Genomic DNA, 19,434 nt, shown 5'->3' on the forward strand with positions numbered 1-19,434 from the left:
GCCATTTCCCTCATGCTTCCTGTTGTCTTCTAAGCAAAGGTCCCTTCCCTATCTCTACTCCTTTAGGCCCTTGGCAAAACTATGCTCCTTCCTTTCTTGACCCTCACGGCTCTCTACTTAAGCAGCCCTACCTTCATATAGCCGGTATCCTTGGGTGGCTGTACCTTTGTGTCACCTCTTTCCTCATCGCCATAAATATACAGATGATTATCCATCCTGGGCTGTTACCTGGAGAGAACTAGGTAACACAGCACATACATCCTGCGGACCATGAAGTCCTAAGTGTCTCCAAAAATTGGTTGTGGATGCTCCTGGGAAAGATAAAATGCAGGCAAAGCTAGAGAGATGTTCCCAGTGCTGCAAAAGAACTGGAACAGATGATGTTTGAGCTGTAGAGCAAATCGACATACTTTGGGGTTTGTTGTTTTTTTTTTTTTTTTTTTAAGAAGTGTATTATAAGGGCACTTTCTACTTGTCCCAAGAGCCTTCCTGCCCCTCTGCTTTCCAGCACTTCGAGCAATGTGGATTTCTGATGAAAATTCACTTGGTAAGAAGTACAGAATAAAAAAAAAAAAAAGCACTTGCTTCCCTCTCAGCTGCAGTCAGAGCCTGTACCTCCCCGCAGATGTGGTTACACGCGGGCGTTGGTTCTGGCAGATAAAAGGAGTAAAAGCTCAAATGCTGCCCAGTGATATGGGTGCATCTTGTAAGTTACACAGCAGTGGGTGTAGTAACCTTTGAGTTACAGACAGTCTCATCACTAACATCTTGTTAGGCTGGGGAAGGGAGGGAACAGAGAAAAAGTGAATCTAATAAACAGACACCTTAAAGGCTACAGCCGTTCTGAAACCCTCCGAGTAATTATATGCCCCTGAGCTGTTTGTTGTTGGTTTCTCTGGGATCAGATTCATCCCGTATCAGAGAATGTTAGTGGAAAAACACATTCACACCCACGTGTTCTCACTCAAGATGAAGATGTCTACCTGTGGGCAAAACATCACCTTTTTAATTAGCATTCTAATTTCCTCTGCACTTCAGAAATATCCTAGATGCTCGTTAGCTGAAAAGAAACCCAGCTGCCTGCAAAGAGCACAAGGCAGTGCTTGGGCTGCTGGAGCTGTGAGCTGCCTGCTCCCTGGGGTGACGGGTGTTTAATATATTTGTCTGGCTTTTGTAAGAGACGAAGTACAGGTAGCCTTGAAATTGTTTTGTAAGAGGTTGCCAGCTTACTGTTTCCAAAAAGCTACAATTTCAAGTGGCTCGCAAAGAGGACTGGTACAGGAAGGCTTACAGGTGTTTAATATTAATAAGCTCCCTTAGGATTTAACAAAGATGGCAGAATTTCTGAATAGCAATTGCTATTCCTGTATGTACACCTATATAAATAGAATGAGATGAATTTTATGTATGTATTTTGTGTGCGTAGATACTGTTTTCTAATGGAATGCGAATAGAAGCGAGCAGCAAACTCCATTTATGCTTCTGTTTTTAATTTGTACATCCTTGTCCTTGGCTATTTAATATCTGTATTAAAGCCTACCCTGTCCATCAACTTAATCAGTAATGGATATCTGCTCAAGAGCCATTTTGGGAGCTTAGTTTCATAATGTTTTCAAGAGACCTCGAGATCCTCTGGCCAAAGGTGCTATAATAGCACAAGGTACTCTTTGAATACACTTGCTTCCTTTAACTCTCCCTACTTCCCAGCATCTCATCTGGCTTTTATCTCTGGTTCTCCCTTGTTTTTATAGGGAGTGGCACTTAACTCACAGTGTAGGGCCAGACACCAAACCCTAGTGGCTTACAAGTTTAGTGGAAGAGCCTACAAGAGTAGGAAGATTGGTTCCAGGGTGGCTGATGGATACCAGAAAGGCTGAAGATACAAGGCTGTGGGAAGGAGCCAATAAACAGTTAATGTTTGAAGGGGAAGAGTGTCTATAGCAGAAAAATATTGGAACGGCCGCAGAAGACAATGTCACTGGCAGATGGGAAGTTAGCTGTGTTAAAAGCTAAAAATCTGGTTCTTAAGTCTGTTGGGATAAATTTAATGGGTTCCAGGTACATCCTGTTGCAATTGGAGGCTGCGACTGTACTGGGATGGTCTGGAGAGCCCTTGAGACTAAGCTCAGTATAGAAGTCTCCAAATCACTGCAGAAACATTTGAATACCTGTGCGGTGTTGATCTACAGCCCTTGTATTTAAATAAATAAATACAATTGCTGAATGTCAGGGAAATTTCTCCAATTCATTTGTGGAGAAAATTTTAGAGAATCACTGCCCCAGCTGACGAGAGTGTTTGTATGTTTGAATTCCTTGGTAGGTTGCTAGGCTGAGTCCTGCTGCCTTACTCTGTGGGACCCTTAGCTCTCTTACATTGTCTGCTTTGTGTCTGCTCTCCCTAGGACCTGGAAGAATGCCCAGCTGGGAGAAGCCATGATCGAGAGCCTGGAAGCCCAAGGACTGCAGTTGGCCAAGGAGAAACAGGAGTACTTAGGTAAGAAACTCTTACTTTCAAAAGTCATAAACCCCAAAATAGTCATTTTGCTTTTCTGGAGTTGTCATTGTGGCCAAGCTACAGGTTTTTACTGTTGACTTTTACTGGATGAAGCTTTTTGAGTAGTCAGCAGCTGGAATTCAGGTTTTGAAGGGAGTCAAAACATGAAAATATTAAGGTAGGGTCTGGCCATCTGTGTGGAGCACGGAAGGAAGGTCATGCCTTGGCCGGCATGCTGCAGTCCTGCAGCTCCGGATGGCTGGACTGTATGAGTGTTTGCTGGCCCTGAGAAGTTTGGATGTGCTGATTTCAGCTGCTCCTCAGGCAAACAGCCAATACCTTTGTCTCCCTGAATCACAGCAGGACTGGTATTTCTGAGGCTGATCACAGCTTTTCATGCATGGGTTTTCCTCTCCAAGCTGCTTTTTGGTCTTACTCTACTTGGTCTTTCTCTGCGTTTGCCCACACTCTTTGTGTTGAAAGTGGGAGCATTTACATGAGCTTTTTTGAAGTATCTAACAGCAGTGGCAAATTTGTCATTGCTTTCTCCAAGAGCAATGGAGAGAGAACATTTGCTCCAGATGAACATACAACAACTTAAGTTGGAAGAGACTTCTGCAGGTTATCTAGTCCAATCTGCTACTTAGAAACCAGCCTCTGGATGGCAGTACCTTGGGTGCTCTGACTGCCTTGGGATGTCCACCTGTCTCTTCCCCACGCTGCCTATAGCAAGAGCCAATAAACCCTTTTAACTCAGATGCCTCCTAAGTTAGAGCATTCTCCAAGGTGTAAGTGCCCTTCAGACCTGGGGGCTGCTGGTCACACATGTGAGCCCAGTGAGTTGTCTGGACAGTCATCTGCTTTAACCAAGCTAGCAGCAGCTTTGGGTGCTCCAGGTTGGTGATGCCTTGAGCGGGGGCTTGTGGTACCTACTCCTAATCGTCAAGCTGCCGGAGGGATCTTGAGCCTTTTGAATTCATGCTGATCAGATGTGATCCCAGTATACGGTCTCACATGTAACAATGACCATAATTCAAGTATCAAGGCACGTTCACTCTGGCCACCTGAGCACCATTCACATGTGTGAGCTGATGGATGGGCTCGTGTGTGAGGCAGGCAGGGAGGAGTGGTTCCACACCTGACAAATGGATAACAGGGAGTGCAGAGAGGAGGACCTGGAGAGACAGGAAGAAAATTGGAAACGGGGAAGTTTTGTCAAAACACTATTTTGCAAACACCAGAGCAGACTAAAGAGCCTAAGAGACTTAAGGAGGCCACAGTATGATAAAAGACAAGGTGATGGAGGAGTAGAGGAATATGCCTTCTGTGGCAAACAGGAGATATTTGAAATATAAAATATATATTTCACTAGGTTCTTTGGTCCATGACAAGAACATTCAGAGCTGGTCAATTTTCACAGTTGGTTACTTTCTTTTAATAGCAGTTGTCTATTTATTCCTATATAACTGCTGAGGCTTCTGCCTCATTAGCCTTACCTTCAATGACCTGTCTCCATCCTGTAGTTAAGCTTTGAGGTCAGGCACTGCTCCTGGCGGCAAGCCAAGGCTCTCTGGAAGAAGCAAACATTGCTCTGGAACTCCCTGAATCCCCCTGGAGTTACCTTCCACCTGCTCCCCACCCAGCTGGGATCCGTGTTTCTCTCTCAGGCCGGGACTTTGCAGAAGCCCATCATGCCCTGGGCTTGGTCTCCCCAGGAGGGGCAGAAGAGGGAAGGTGGGAGAGCTTCTCTCTAATTACAGGGCAGCTGTGTTGGGTCCTGGAAAGGAGGAAGAGGGTGAGAGAGGGAAGGAAAGGCAGCAGTGGTGGTCAGCAGAGCTTCAGTAACATAACACTGTCACTCTGGCTCCGAGAGCCCTGCGGTGGGCAGGAGGGTAGAGGTCTGCGTTCCTCCTAGCAGTAGCAATCTGCCAGCAGTAGCATACTCCTGACCTGATACGGGGAAGACTTAATCATAAGGTGCTACAGTGAATTTCACCATGCTGACATGGCAGCTGGGTGGCAGAGCTGCCAGCTAAACCCGAGGCTTAACTGTGAGGAATGTGTTTCTCTCTAGTTTCCTGTAAGCATGACTGAGCTGCCTGAGGCAGAGCCTCTATTTAAGGTTAGAGCATAGCACAACATAGGTACATCAGGGCACAGCGTAAGCATCAGAGCAGAATCTCTGGTGGGCGTGTGTCCTTCTCAGTAGACAAAGGCAACTGATGTGAGACCCCACCTGGAGTACTGTGTCCAGATCTGGAGCCCTCAGCACAGGAAAGACATGGACCTGTTGGAGTGGTTCTAGAGGAGAGCCACAAAGATGATCCGAGGGCTGGAGCACCTCTGCTATGAGGACAGGCTGAGAGAGCTGGGGTTCTTCAGCCTGGAGAAGAGAAGGCTCCAGAGAGACCTTATAGCGGCCTTCTAGTATTTCAAGGGGGCCTACAGGAAACATGGGGACAAACTTTTTAGCAGGGCCTGTTGTGACAGGACAAGGGCTAATGGCTTTAAACTAAAAGAGGGTAGATTTAAACTAGATATAAGGAAGACATTTTTTGCAATGAGGGTGGTGAAACACTGGCACAGGTTGCCCAGAGAGGTGGTAGATGCCCCATCCCTGGAAACATTCAAGGTCAGGTTGGACGGGGCTCTGAGCAACCTGATCTAGTTGAAGGTGTCCCTGCTCATTGCAGGGGTGTTGGACTGGTTGACCTTTAAAGGTCATTTCCAACCCAAACTATTCTATGTGGAGAGGAACTATTTCTCACAGGTAAAACTTTTGTGGCTAAATTAGGGGATTGATTTCTGGGCTTGGCTGGAATATCCAAAGGTGACAATAGGGAGCTGGCAGTGATGCTCAGGGGGCTGAAGGAAAGGGATGGGACACTGAGCTGCAGGAGGACAACTGACTACTGCTACACAGTGTGTGACCCTGTGCACCCCCTTAACCTCTGTGCCTTTGCTTCCTCAAGTGTGAAGCAAAGATAAGGATATTTTCCTAACTCAGCTAGAGGATGGTGAAGGTTAGTTTATTAATGCTCTTTAAGAACATTGAGAGGAGCCCTTAGAAGCAGTATACAGAAATATGGTTGTTTAGTTTATTAAGTTATTTGGCAGGAGGGAAATTACAGAACATCCCATTAGTGTCATCTCAGCCTTTGGATCCTCCCAGACAGATGCGTGCAGAGCAATAGGGAACGCTGCGTTTTCAAGCTCCAGTCAATGTTTCATACTCAAATATCCCCAGGATATAAATTGCTTTTCTCTGCATTTGGCCTTTGTGTGTGTTTGCAGATAAGCTGATGGAAGAAACAGAAGAGCTGTGTCTGCAGAGGGAGCAAAAAGAGGTGAGCGTTCATCACCAGCCAATTTCCTTCAACCTCCATCTGGCAGGACTGGGAGGCTGGGATTTATTGGTTTGAGAACACAACAGGTTTCAGGGAGGGAGGCTGTGGAGCCAAAAGGGTTTCCAGCCAACCTGTGGGCCCTAGGGATGAAGAGAGGAATAAGAGTTGTGCCATGGAATGGGTCTTGGAGGTGTATTCCCGTTCCCCTTCCCAGGCACTGTCCATGCAGCGTACTTGTGATTATGTCTCCAGGAGGACCAGGGAGGATTAAATTCATATTCACTGGGTTGAATTAAGCACTTGTTATTGGGTAGATTCAAGAGGGCTCTGGCAATCAACTTGTCTGTCCCCACAGTTTGAAAGCAAACAAACAGACCTGACGTTGTTCTAGTGTAGAGATATGGTAGTGAGAAACGAGGAGCAGCAAAAAGCAACGTGGCTTGCTCTTTGGACACACCAGAGACAGGGAGAATAATAAATATTGCACTAGGGGAAGCCCAAGAGAATACTCCCTTAGATGTGACTATTGTACCTTAATTGATCAAGTTTATTATTGTTTTCCAAACTATTCCTAACCTATATTTGCTTAATATAATAGAACTAGCTCATTCTCATGTTTACACCAAATCTATGCCAGTTTTTATAGCATCATCATAAAGCTGTTGCAACATAACTTTGCAAATGGGTTGTCCTAATACATGGTAGGAAACCCTACATGAATGTGGACCCACCACATCACAGTCTTGCAAACTGCCACATGCTCTCCTCTCTGGTTAATCCAAAATGACTGTTGTCCCTCTTCAGCACAAGACGGCAATGCTGACCGAGGCTTCTCAGGCCTACGTTTTTCCTGTGTGCATTTCTGAAGAGCTAAAGTCCAAAGGTGGCTTGGATGCGCCTTTAGGCTAAGCTACTTCTGCTTTTGGAGGGAGACATCCCTTTCTGGTGAGGTAGCCCGCTGCACAACCCACAGCCACAGGGAGGGAAATGCCATTGTCCAAAGACCCTGGAAGAAGTCTCTGCTCTTACAAAGCCGTGCACGGCATCTCCATTGCCCACAAAGGGCAGATGGGCCCAATTCAGTTTGAAGGAGTCTGTTGCTGATGAAGGAATGAATACATAGCTCACTGAGCTATGGTGGTCTGACCTGCTGCGAGCCTGAAGGCTTCAGAGCAATATGCCGGGAAAGCAGCTTGAACTGTGTATCCGCACCACGGAGCGAGAGTCTTATTGCGAATTTATCTGGTGTCTTGTGCCCTGCCTGGGCCTGTGGCAGGAGTTCTGCCCAGCAGCTAAAGCTGCAAGGGGACCTGGCTGGGAGTGCGACCGTCACTGTACTTTGTCCCTGTCTCCCTTCATCTGCAGAAGGTCTCAGTACAACTGCTTCTTCTAAACCAGGGGAAGAGACTGCTTCGCTGCTTGAGGACAGCTTGTGGTATTCAGTGCTCTTTAAGCATGTTTTTATTAGCACAAAGACAGTGTCAGGCTGTGCAAAGCTGTAACTACGCAGTTTGTGTTTTCCTGTCCCAGTGGGGATGGGAAGCAAGGCTGAGCTAGTAGAAATATCACACTTCAGGTGCAGCCGTGTTGGGGCTGTCATGTTCCTGTCTGGGCTTCTGTAGCTGCACACGTGGGTGCCTGGAAATGGTACACGCGTATCGAGTCCAGCTTTCCCAGGGAGCTTTGGACCTTCTGTACAGGTGCAGCAGAGCTGATCTGTGCATGGAGCACGTCTGGGATTTCCAGGGGTCTGGTAACCTGGCTGGGACTTCCGGATGTCTGGAAAACCTCAACCAACCTTCAATCCCTTCTAATTGCCCCTGGACAAAAGAGTGGTGGAATCAGACAGCCCGTGGCTCTACATAGCTCAGGTTAAATGTCCCAGGCATTGGTAATGGGGAAGCCTTTCCTAACTGTAAGTGTGTCAGCAGATTACATTCCTGTCTCCTCTTTTGTTCCAGGAACTCGAGCGTCTGAACCAGGTCCTGGAAGCAGAGAAGCACCGCTTTGAAGAGGTGGTACGGGAGCTGCGGCTGGAGCAGGAACAGATCAGACGGTAAGGTGGCAAACTGCACAGGGCAGAAAAGGACACGGGCTCCCATGCTGGGCAGAAATGCTGCTGTGGTGGTGAATCAAAACAGTTCTTAAAATCCACCTATTTTGTGCATGTAGGAAGGAGATAAAAGCTATATTCACCAAAATGGGAATGGTTGAGATCTGTTTACCTGCATTTGCTATCACTTGAGCGACGAATAGAATACAGCTTCATTTCATTTTGCATCCAGGGTTCCAGCAACTTCATATTCAAAGGGCTGGGACATGAACAAACCCCAGATTAGTCAGGGTAGCATGGCAATGGACAGGTCCTAGGCAAATTCAGAGAGATAATGAGTTTGATTGACCGACCCTCCATGTGGGCTCCAGATACCTGATTCTGCTTTTTCACCATTAGCTGAATGACACTGGGTGCATGATGAAGTTGCCTCATCGAGAATAATTTTGTCATTTGAAGAGTTACACCATGCAAAACATGAACAGCAAATGTATTTAGAAAGGGAAGGATCCAAATGCTTTGCCCAGAGTGTTGAAAGGGTATGTTTCGCCATTGCCCTCTTTTTCTTTTGTTTTTTTTTTCCTTTTTTCTCTCCCTAAATAACATCTTGGAAATGCCAGTGCAATTTTGCAAACCATTTTTGTTTTCATAGAACTACATCTGCTTAGGTATGACTGTCCTGTCTGAGCTTTTCCAGTTGCTTCTCTGCCCTTGCTAGAGAAGCACGCTCACAGTTAGTGTTGTTTTGATGATCAGGAGGCACGGTAAAGTCCCTGGATGCCCATAGTATGTTTAAGGGGGGGATGCTGCCTGTACCAACCACCGGTCACAGGTCCTGCACCAAGAGCTCCACAGCCCGCGCAGTCTGAGCGTGGCTGTGGGGCGAGTGTTCCCCTGCAATAGCTGTCACCCTTTTTGCTTCTTTAGGGAGCTAGAGCTCACAGCCCGCTCCCTTAAAGGAGTGGAGGAAGAAAAGAAAGAGTTGCGAAGCCTGACACAGTCCTTACAGAAAACCCTAGAGGTGAGTGACTGGTCCTCCCATCTGAGTGACAGCATTTTGGGAATGACCCATAAGAACTGACCAGGGCTGAAAGCAATGCTGTCCTGTGGGATGAACCTAACATCTGCTAGTGCTGGAGTTAAGCCCTGTGTGGATGAACAGGTTCATTTGGTAGCTGATACGAAGGCCAAAATCCCCTTCAGAAAGGGATTAGAAGTGACATGGAGCCCAGCAGAACTGAACTTTTTTCAGAAGTTCCAGGTGATGTGATGTAGGATGGCAACCATAAGCTGCAGTTTGGGAAGCTCAGGTTGAACACTAGAAAGTTTTTTTTTTTTTGTTTGTTTTTTTTTGTTTTTTTCTTCACCAGACAGGTAGGGCTGACCTAGTAGGCACTAGGAGAGCCTGAGTAATCTTCATCCTGGAAGGTGGAAGGTTTTCTTGACTCAACTGTAGAAAGCCACAGCTGAGCATACCTTGCTGTGTTGACAGACCTGCTCTGAACAGGAGGTTGGATCGGAGCATACCAGAGGTCTGTTCCAGCCAATGTGGCTATAATTCTGTGGTAGCTTTCTGACCATTATTTTTTTTTTTTTTTTAAACTGCAACTCCGTAAGTCTTGGTGGGAAGTGGAGCAGTAGAGAGGCATTCCTTCTTCACAGAAGAGATCGTGGTCACAGAAGAGATTAATGGTCTGAAGTTGTGGCAGGGGAGGTTTAGATTAGATATTAGGAAGAATTACTTTACTGGAAGAGTGGTCAGGCACTGGAACAGCCTGCCCAGGGAGGTGGTTGAGTCTCCATCCCTAGAGGTATTTAAGAAACGTGTAGATTTGGCACTTCAGGGCATGCTCTAGTGGCAGAGATTGTAGGTTGTTTGGTTGGACTTGATGATCTCAAACGTCCTTTCCAACCATGAAGATTCTATGGTTCCCGGGGAATCATGTACCACAGGAAAATTTAGGAAACAGAGTGTTGATATATTAAAGCCTTTCTTTACTTGGTATCACTCTGGTGGATTGGCGGAAAGTGACTTTTCTAAATGTATATGATTTGTGAAATTTCCACACAGCTGGCCTGATGAAACCTCAATGTCATCCTTAATGTTCAGGCCAGATCCTGCAAGTTAGTCCAAAAATCTGTTGTTGATGTTCCTTTGAACCCTCTTCCTTGCCCACAGTTAAGGGTATGAAAAAAGAACTGGGAAGTTAGGGAAGGAGCACTCATGCTCTAGTTGCACAATGGACTGAACACCTCGCAGGAAAACTGCATGATGTGTCCTATTGCCCCGCAGTTAGAAGTACCATAGAGGGGATGCCTCTGGCTTTTCCCTCTTGAGGGAGGGGGTGAGGAGGAAATTGTGGAGAAACCTGAAGGGAAGAGGAGGGAAGGTGTGGAAGCTGCCTGCATTAGTGATGCACTACGGAAGCACTAGGTTTCAGTCCCTGAAACCTTGCCCTCACTAGCATGTCATGTCAAAGAAGCCTTCAGGTTCTCATCCCCTTACATAGCGAAGGCTGTGGTGGAGCCTTGCTCCTCAAGAGGCAGATTTTTTCTCCTGTTTTTAACCTGAATGAGGAGTGTGGATGTAAAGATGGAGGGACTCAAGGGACAAAAGCCAGGCAGGAACAGGAGCAGAAATATTAGACTTGGCTCATACTCACAATTTCTGCCCTTCTTCAAGGAGCTCTCCCTGGAAAAGCAGCAAATGCTGGAGATGCTGGAAGAAAATGAGGGCCAGCTCCCACCTCCAACCAGCCCCAGCAAGGAGCAAAGCCCCATCTGGGGACTGCACTGCAGCCTGCGACAGATTGAAGAGAAGATGCAGCAACTTCTGGAGGAGAAACTCCTGGCGGAGAAGAGGTGATGTGGGGGCAGGGGCTGTCCTGGTTTGATCACTGATGCCAGAGACAGGGACATGGGACAAGATGCCACCCAGTGTGAAAAGGGTGGTGGGAACAGAGGTAGTTTTTCCCCTTGCAGGTGAGAGACAATCCAAAAGGGTATGGCTAAATATTTCCAGGCTTAAAATTAGGATAACTTCAAAACTGTTCCCTTGTTTATCTTGAGACCTGCAGAGAGGCAAGATCCTTTATAATTTCCATTCTTGGGTGCAGTGAAGGGAAGAGGACACTTCTTCCCTGCTCGGGCTTAGTGGTGCCAAATGACGTGGCTGTCTGCTGACTTGCTTTTTGGTTGTCAACACAAGACAAGTCTGGAAGCTTGTCTGGTTCTCATGGCAGGAGTTCAAGTTATAAACACTTCAGAGAGGACGGGCAGAGTGAGGCAGGGCAGCTGAACTCCTTGCTACCACTTGGGCCTGCTCATTTCACATCAGGGCTAAGGCACGTGAATCCATTTGATATTCATGGATTTGTGCATAAGAAGTATTTGGTGCTCCTGGACCTCTTCTGGGGGCTGAGAATGCCCCATTAAAAGAACTGTCCACCTGGCTTTCTCCAGCAATGCCTGTGTTAGTGAAGCGTGGCACAGACGGTGCTCCTGTTAGTGACTCTTTGCTCAGGGCAGCCAGGTAGTTAGGCATGTCCCACCATGATACTGAGTCCTTTCCTTTCTGTGAGTTGTTCTGGGGTGGGAATGGTTGTTTTCCTTTGCTGTGCCGTGCACCAGGATGAAGGAGAACGAGGAGCGGTCCCGCGCGCTGGAGGAGGAGAGGGAGTTTTACTCTTCCCAGTCCCAAGCGCTGCAGAACTCGCTCTCGGAGCTGACAGCGGAGAAGCAGCAGACGGAGAGAGAACTCAAGGTATCCCCTGTGTGTCGCACGTTGCTGTCCCTGGCGCCAGAGTTCTCTCATTTTCCCTTTCAGTTCATCCCCTGTCAAGTGGGGAACTTGATTTTATTTTGTTTTCATTTTGTGGTTGCAAATCTTCATTTGCTGTGCTTCATGTCATGGTAACACGTGAAGTTGCCATGTTGTATCTATGTAGCACTACTATTTATTTTGTCATTTTGAGGCCTGATTAACCCATTCAGTAAAAGTCTTCACTTGTTACTATGAAAGCTTCATCTAAAGATGGAGGGAGGGGAAAAAAGAGTAAAAGAATAAAGATTGTTTCAAAGAAATGCTAATATGGACATCACGGAACTGAGAAGAAATCTTCCCTCCACACTTGTGCTCAGAGAATAAATCCTAAGATTTGTAAATCTTCAGGAACCTCTGCATGAGCTTGGGTTCAAAAGCAGACAAATGCAGGTGAGGTACCAGCCCTCCTTCATTATCCCATTAACAGAAGATACTTTAGTCTACACAAAGGCACTTGGACAAAGTATGCTATTTTATTTTAATCTAAATAATGTAAAAGTTAAGCTTATCATTAGCTGTTTGACACTCAACCTCCTTCTACAAATACTTTGTCAAAAAAACACTAATTCTTCTTTTTCCTGCACCTCCAAGACTTTCTTACCCTGTAGCCTTCCACTTGGCCAAACAAAAGCTAAATTGACCTAAGCTGTATTAGGTATTCTCATTTGCTAAACTACTAGTGGTATTATCCTTTATTTCTAACTTATCTTGTGTTTCATTTCTGAAACTAAGTACTGTACGCCCCTCTGTGGGAACTGACTGCCTTTATCTCAAGTCCTTCTCATCTGGAAAGACATCCTCCTGTTCCTGCTCAGCTGCAAGTACTCACATAAGCACAAATTCATGTGTTGAAATGCCGTCTCTGATTCCACATGGTTCATACAATGAGAAGGAAGCTGTGAAAATAAAAGTCAGAGTACAGGAGAATTACTAAAATAATCTGGGCATCAGAGTCTGTCCGAAGACACGAGGAACAACTTTTGTGTTGCCTTACAATATTTCTACTGTTGTCTTTTCATTTTCATCTCCTTGATGAGTCCCTCACAGACCTTGTGAGTTAGCAGGATGGTTATTGAGACGCAAGCTCTTTTTCAACAGTGCTTATTCTCTTCCTCAGGCTGAGGTGAAAGTGCGCATGGATCTGGAGAAGAGACTGAGGGAAGCTGAGGGAGCATTGCAGAGCTTGGAGCAAGGCTTAAGTTCTCTGGATTGCAACAAGGAGAGAGAGAAGAAGATGAAAGCAGATGTCAGCCACTTGAGAAGTAAGTCAGTCATCCATCCTCTCTACTGATGAGCAAGCTCCGAGAGAGGAAATATTTCTACCTATCTTCTCAGACACAAAAAGAAGTTCCCAGATTAGCAAATCTGCACATAATGTGCTCTCCGAACTCCTTTTATCTCAATGACACCTTCCTTTTGAGGAGCTAGAACATGCTATGCCGGCACTTGACGTTTCGCCCTCAAAGGAGGGCAAAATTATCCCAGCCTTCCCTGTAGGGTGGAAGACAAACCTAGTGGCAGAGATGAGCAAATGCTTCCCAAAATGTCAAACAGGGAAGCTGTCACAGAGCTGTAAAGACTGACTAGTTCTGAGTTAGAGAGTCCTACAATTCCCCTAAAGATAATCTTTTCTCAGCCTTGGTTAAAAGAATGTGAACAGTTTATGGAGCATCATGGTTGCGCTACTGTGCTGAGATGACTACAGTCCACAGGTCAGGTTTAAGACTCAGGTTCCTCACAGTTTATCCCTCTTTCTTTTCCCTTTTTTTTTTTTTTTTTTTTTTGAAGATGGGGCATTACCCTAGCATCTGGCTTGAGTCATGTTTGGGAACCTCCCCTTCCTTCTTCACTGACCATTGGTGTCTGCAGAGTTGTTGCTTTCTCATATTCTCACTCCCCTCTTCTGGCTGCTGCTGCGCAGTATTTTTTTCCCCTTCTTAAATATGTTCTCAACAGAGGCACTACCACCATTGCTGATGGGCTCGGCCTTGGCCAGCGGCAGGTCTGTTTGGAGCCGGCTGGCATTGGCTCTGTCGCACATGGTGGAAGCTTCCAGCAGCTTCTCACAGAAGCCATCCCTGTAGCTTCTCTGCTGCCAAAACCTTGCCATGCAAACCCAATACCGCTGGTTAGGCCATAAGAGGGAAAATGGGCCAGGAAAAGCAGCTTACGTGGCAGATCGGGACAGAATAACATAGAGTTTGGACATGGGGCTTTGCATGGGGCCTGTAAAGTACGTACGTATGTACTGGTATTTGCTATGCGACTAAGAAATCCCTGGCCACGTATGGCCTGGGTGTGTGTGCCCATGCCAGTGTTGCCAACACCTCCTTTTCTGTGGTTAGACTTGGCTGGTTTTAGAAGTCCTTCAAAAAAAAGTGTGACAAGCAAGGCTTCAGACCCCTCTGTTGCAAGAGAGTTGAGAAGTTTTGTCATAATATCAGAGGCTTTTGGCAGTTAAATCATGAGCAGTTGTGGAAACAATAGACGGGGAATGGATGGTTGCAGTTCTTTCTATAATTTGAGTATGCATTTGCTGGGGACTAGAGGTTTTTGTCACTTCGAACATGTGTTTTCTTGTGTCCTGGAGCATCATGGATTGTTGTTTGTGAAGATCTAGGGAATTGTTGAACATCATTACCTGTCTCAGCCCATCAGTGAGCGCAACCCTTTGCGACTGGTTCATTGCTTGAAGTGTCTCTCCCTTTCACTGCTCACAGTGGTGTCTTCTCCTCAGAGTTCTTTGAAGAGTGCATCCGCAATGCTGAGCTGGAGGCCAAGATGCCCGTGATCATGAAGAACTCTGTGTACATCCATAAGGCTGCCACTCGTCGCATAAAGAGCTGCCGCTTCCACCGACGGAGAACCAGTGCTTCGTGGAATGACTGTAGGTATCAGGCAGCTTCTTACTTGTCCTGCAGGAATAGATATGTGCCGATGGGGCTGACAGAGCAGTAAGGTCTGCAAATGTAGTTCGTATTTTATATTCCCTAGTAGCAGAATGAAGCTACAGAAACCTGGAATTTCCTTACCCAGAGAGCAGGCATTGGGTCTGCGCACCGGTTGCCTGTCTCTTCATGTATGTTGAAAAGTAACTGCTGTCGTGGTCCAGGGCCCCTAAAAAAACATATGCTGAAAGCTGACTTCATCTCAGTGCTTAATTATAGACTGAGTTAGGTTGGAAGGGACACCTGGACATTGTCCAATCCAATGCACTGCGCAGAGTGGCTACCTGCAAGGTTAGATCAGGTTCTACATAGAACCCTAAATCAGAGGCAGCAGTAAAGATGAAAAGTGTGTTTCCATGCTGTCAGCATTTTCCTCCTCTGAAAACAGGAAGGTGAAGCTGTTAGAGTTTATCCCTTGCCAGGCTCTCAGTTGTGTTGATCGCGCAGCTCGTGTGCTCTAGTGAAGCTTTGTCTTCAGTTTGTGTCCCTGATGGAGAGTGCTGACCTTCCCGTGCTGTTTCCTATTTCAGTGAAGCAGTCCCAGTCCTTCATCTACTCACACGCAGAAGCTGAAAACATTGAGGAGCTGAAAGAAGCTGCGAAAAGACTGAGCCGGGACCAGCACTTCAGGGAGACTCTGTATCAAATCATGAGGTCGCAAAAGGATTCTGCTTCGGGGGACGAAAAGTGACTCTTGTTGGGAGGGGGCTTCTGATCTCAACTTGCCATTCAGCTCCACAAAAGTTATGCCATCGGGCACTAGGGTCAGAAGGGAGATTTGCCCTTTGGTGGGGAAAGTGGGGGGAAGTTGTGTGTGGGCAATTCCCTCAGTTAGTGGCTTTGCTTTAGTTTAAATACTCCCTGTAGCCAGGCAGACCTTCTCTGCCGATTACTCCAGATCTGTTTGCTTCAGCTGCTTATGTTAAGCCACGTTTTGCCAAGAGACCATGGTTGGTGTTAAACTGAACCACAGACCGTAGCTTAGGAAGTGCCTCTTCTTTCCTTTCCTGCCTAGTCCGTCTGCCAAACACAAGTGGTTCTGCAAAAGTCCTTTTGTCAGCCTGTGCTCCAGCTGGTGTAACCTCCCCAGCCGCACACAGCTTACCCTGTTCTGCCTGATCCCCTCTAGGACAGGGCTTGCTGCACGCCCCCAGCCATCAGCACTTCGGTGGGCCACGTTTCCTGGCATATTTCCTGAAGAATGCAGCAGTCCCAGCCTCCCAAGCGCAGGCAATAATATCAAACACAGGGCGATCTCTTGATGCTACATCATTTCAAGCAAACAGTAGCAACACAAGCAACTGAGGATGCTGTGGATTTGGCTCCAAGGAGGATCAAGTGCAGAGAAGAACTTATAGGTAACTCAGTGGCATCGATGCAAGCTGGAGGGAGGGTTGCATTGTGGTGACGGTGGGCAGAACATCCTGGGGCCACCTTTGCACTTTTTTTTTTTTTTGCATTGGGACATCTGCCTGTGTCACTGCCAGAAGGAGGAGCAGAGCTATGTGCTGCAGAAGGTGTTATCTATAGGCAGATTCAGTGTGGAGGAACCTTTGACTCAGCTCTGATGGCTTCCTCATCATGTCTGTAAAATAAGCTGAAGGACAGGTGAGCGTCCAGTAACAAAACCCGCTGCCACTTGGAGAATTAAACATTGCCAGCAGCAAGCTGTGAGGGCTGTGGAGGTGGGGAAAGTCATCTCTGTACATGCTGCAGTAAATAGCCTGTGCCTAAGGCTTTGTACTGCTCTCAACCTGGATTCAATTAAGAGGACCGGTAATCTCAGTCAAATTGGGACCTCTGCCAAGTCAAGGCTGGACTGGGAGAGGCGCTGTGGGCAGCCTGCTCAGAGCTGAGCTCCTGGCTGGCCCCTGTCCCCTCCCAAGTGCTCACCATGTGGTTATTGCAGGGGAGGATTTGCCCTACACGTGGTCATCTCGTGTGTTACGGGAGAGGAATCACTTTGCTGTGGAAACCTTGTAGCCTCTCCCACCTTCTTTAAGCAAGCATCTGGCTGGTAATTATCCATGCTATAGTAAGAGCACTGCGGGGTGCTTACGGAGCACACGACAAGCACGCTCAGAGTGACGCTCTTGTCCTTGTGGGATAAATTGGGAAACAAAGGTATAAATGCTACAAAGGTGAATAAAGTTAGCACAGAGGTACAGCTAGGGCTCAGGGGCTCTTAAGTGCAGATTCACTGGGGCTTTCAGGGCTGTACCCCTCATCATACCCCTGGGTATTATGTATGTCCAGTGGCACTGGGGTAGCTGCTTACCTGTCCCATGCAGGCTGTGATCCTGTCCAGTCCCAGGCTTTGACTTCTGGCTGCCTCAGTCTTTCCCTACCAATTCAGTGCTGTTTCCAGGGAGAAATCAGGGATGAGGCAGGGAAGGGAGCCCTGGCTTGCCAGCCAGAGGAGAGGCGTTGATGCTGGGTTGAGGAGTGTACTGGGAGGGTGTGATGCTACTGGAGGGAGTCACTCTGGTGTGACCAGGGGAAAAGCATTGAAGGCACAGCCTGTACTTTCCACTTCAGGCAGTTACTGACCAGTATCCTTCTGCCAGGCAATGGGAGGTCTAGCACTGAAGGTTGACGTTTTTGTGATGACAATTGATGTGATAGGAAAAAAGAATTTGCATTGCTCCTTGACATTACCTGATCCATCTGTGGTTTTTTTCCACTCATGCTTGTGTGCTAGAAAGCCACAAACGAATTCTTGCTCCTACGAGGCTGAAGGGCTGTGAGAAAGCAATCCAGAGCTGGTTTTCCCATTTACACTGTCCTCACATCATCTCTGGCTATTTTCCAGTTACAAGGTCTATATTATGTGATGCTGGAAAGGACAGAAAAAAGGACAGCCAGGGAGCACATCTGTAATTCAGGCAGTTAGGAAAATCACCACGTGGCTTGTGAATGCAGCGCCTTTGATCTATTACATCAAAAGCCACAATATCAGACTTCACAGAAGTATTGTACTCAGGAGGTAGCCACATCGGGTCTTCCTTTACTGTGCATATTGACAGCAATAAATAAATAAAAGTCTGCTGACACTGCAGTGAATTCATCTGTGTTCTTGATACACTGCCACTGAAATGATGTTAAATTGCCTCTGCAGGAGTTGAGACAAATTGTTGTGACATGCTCGTTTACTGCCAGTGTACATCCTCTGCTTCACTGAGTTGTTGTATTATGTGCTGAACATCACCTCTCCAAAGGACTGGCTGTACGTAAAATGCTTTCACCCTCGCTACCCGCTTCCACTTTTAAAAATGTGTATAAAGTTAAAGCCAGGATGTATCAAATCTAAAGAAGAACTCTCCCATTTGCTTACCTGAATCCAGGTAACCACCAAGATGCCCTAAGCCACCGGCGGTGATGTGCTTGCCATCAGTCATTCCTCGCTGCAGATATTAGTCCTGCAGAGGAATCTATTGGCCCTGACCCTGTAAGCTCCCTGGCAGAGTCAGCACAGAGCTGGATCTATGCACTGTAGCATCTTAATTAAGTGACTGTCTCCTTATTCTGTTTGAAAGGACTCAGAATTGCTGATTTCAATGTTATCTGTGTATTTTTAATGCAATGCAGTAACAGGAAGATGGCTTAGGGACACCCCTGTTCAAATAACCTCCAGTAGAAATCCTGGGTCAGATTGCTTTCTCCTACTGGGAAAACTGGGAATGAGATAAGAACTCCCTTCACTGAGGAGACTTCCCTAAATGGTTTCCTTATGTCTGAGTATGAAGATGATACAGGATGTTTTGTACCTCTAAGATTTCTCTTCATAAGTTGCAGAACAGCTAGACTGGCTCTGGAAAGCTTGTGGCCGTTCTTCCACCACTTGTACCTTGTGGCTATCATCTGGGAACTTCTCCTCCCTCTGAAGGCTTTCCCTGTTGTCCCCTTCAGACACACTTTAAAATATGGTTTCATTTGCAGACACTGCCAGACATGAAGTCTGCTGATTCCCCTCTGTGTTGTCTTTTCACAGTGTGAAAGGTGGCTCTGGCTAAGGTCAATTTAAGGGTTAATTATGTCCTCTACGTAAGATGCATGAAGCCTCCAGGCTCAGTCCCTGGTGTAGGAGAGTGGCTCCTGCTGAAGGACAGGGCTTTGGCAGCCCCAAGGCTTTGCTCTTGCACAGACGTAAATGGCAGAGAGGAGGCGGCAGCGCCAGCCCTGCTGCCTCCAATATGTGCTGCTTCTAAAGCAGAGAAAGTGGACAAGAAATGGAAACTGCCCTCGGGGTCAGAAGTCACTAATAAAAGATAAACGGTTGCTGGTGCGTGATATGCCTTGCTGTGCACGGCACTCAAGGGACGCCGGCTGGTAGCAATTTTCAGCTATGGAGTATATGGTGCTTTTTCTTTTTTTTTTTTTTTTTAGCCCAAGATGGTAGGCAGGGTTTCCACTTCGGGCATTAGTGCATTCCTTTGGAGATAAGATGGTAGTTTTTCACAGAAATAGTCTGTTTTGAATGTTTTTCAATGCAGTCCCTTTTTGTGGTTACTGGAGAGACAGAAGGTGGCTCATGTTTTGTCTACTTGAAGTTTTACTACTAGAAGCTTGCTCTCAAGAAGGTGGCTATGCTCTGAAAGATTTGTCCAAGGCTTAGCTTCAGGTAGGTCCTGGGGCTTGCCTGGAAACCCAGTGCTTCACTGCGCTGGTGTGACTGCAAAGGATGCCACGATTTTTAGTATCTTCTAAATAATAATTCTGCAGTTTTTCACCTAGTCCTTGTACAGTTTGTTATCTACCTAGTCTGAGTG

The 19,434-nt window shown here is 46.7% G+C and overlaps 1 protein-coding gene across 2 annotated transcripts in view; it reads left to right on the top strand.

Annotated features, from left to right (window-relative positions):
* The window catches only part of PLEKHD1 (pleckstrin homology and coiled-coil domain containing D1), a 31,294-nt gene extending 13,571 nt beyond the window's left edge, over nt 1-17,723 (top strand). For both annotated transcript variants that reach the window (XM_063333810.1, XM_063333811.1), the window contains 9 exons: nt 2,403-2,494; nt 5,789-5,841; nt 7,803-7,897; nt 8,822-8,915; nt 10,578-10,756; nt 11,525-11,657; nt 12,835-12,979; nt 14,455-14,604; nt 15,196-17,723. In XM_063333810.1, the coding sequence (XP_063189880.1) occupies nt 2,403-2,494; nt 5,789-5,841; nt 7,803-7,897; nt 8,822-8,915; nt 10,578-10,756; nt 11,525-11,657; nt 12,835-12,979; nt 14,455-14,604; nt 15,196-15,356 (1,102 nt within the window). In that variant the 3' untranslated portion in view covers nt 15,357-17,723. The remainder of the gene's footprint in view (nt 1-2,402; nt 2,495-5,788; nt 5,842-7,802; nt 7,898-8,821; nt 8,916-10,577; nt 10,757-11,524; nt 11,658-12,834; nt 12,980-14,454; nt 14,605-15,195) is intronic.
* Nucleotides 17,724-19,434: the final 1,711 nt, after the last annotated feature.

Source organism: Chroicocephalus ridibundus, chromosome 4 (assembly GCF_963924245.1).
Source record: "Chroicocephalus ridibundus chromosome 4, bChrRid1.1, whole genome shotgun sequence".
NCBI lineage: Eukaryota > Metazoa > Chordata > Aves > Charadriiformes > Laridae > Chroicocephalus > Chroicocephalus ridibundus.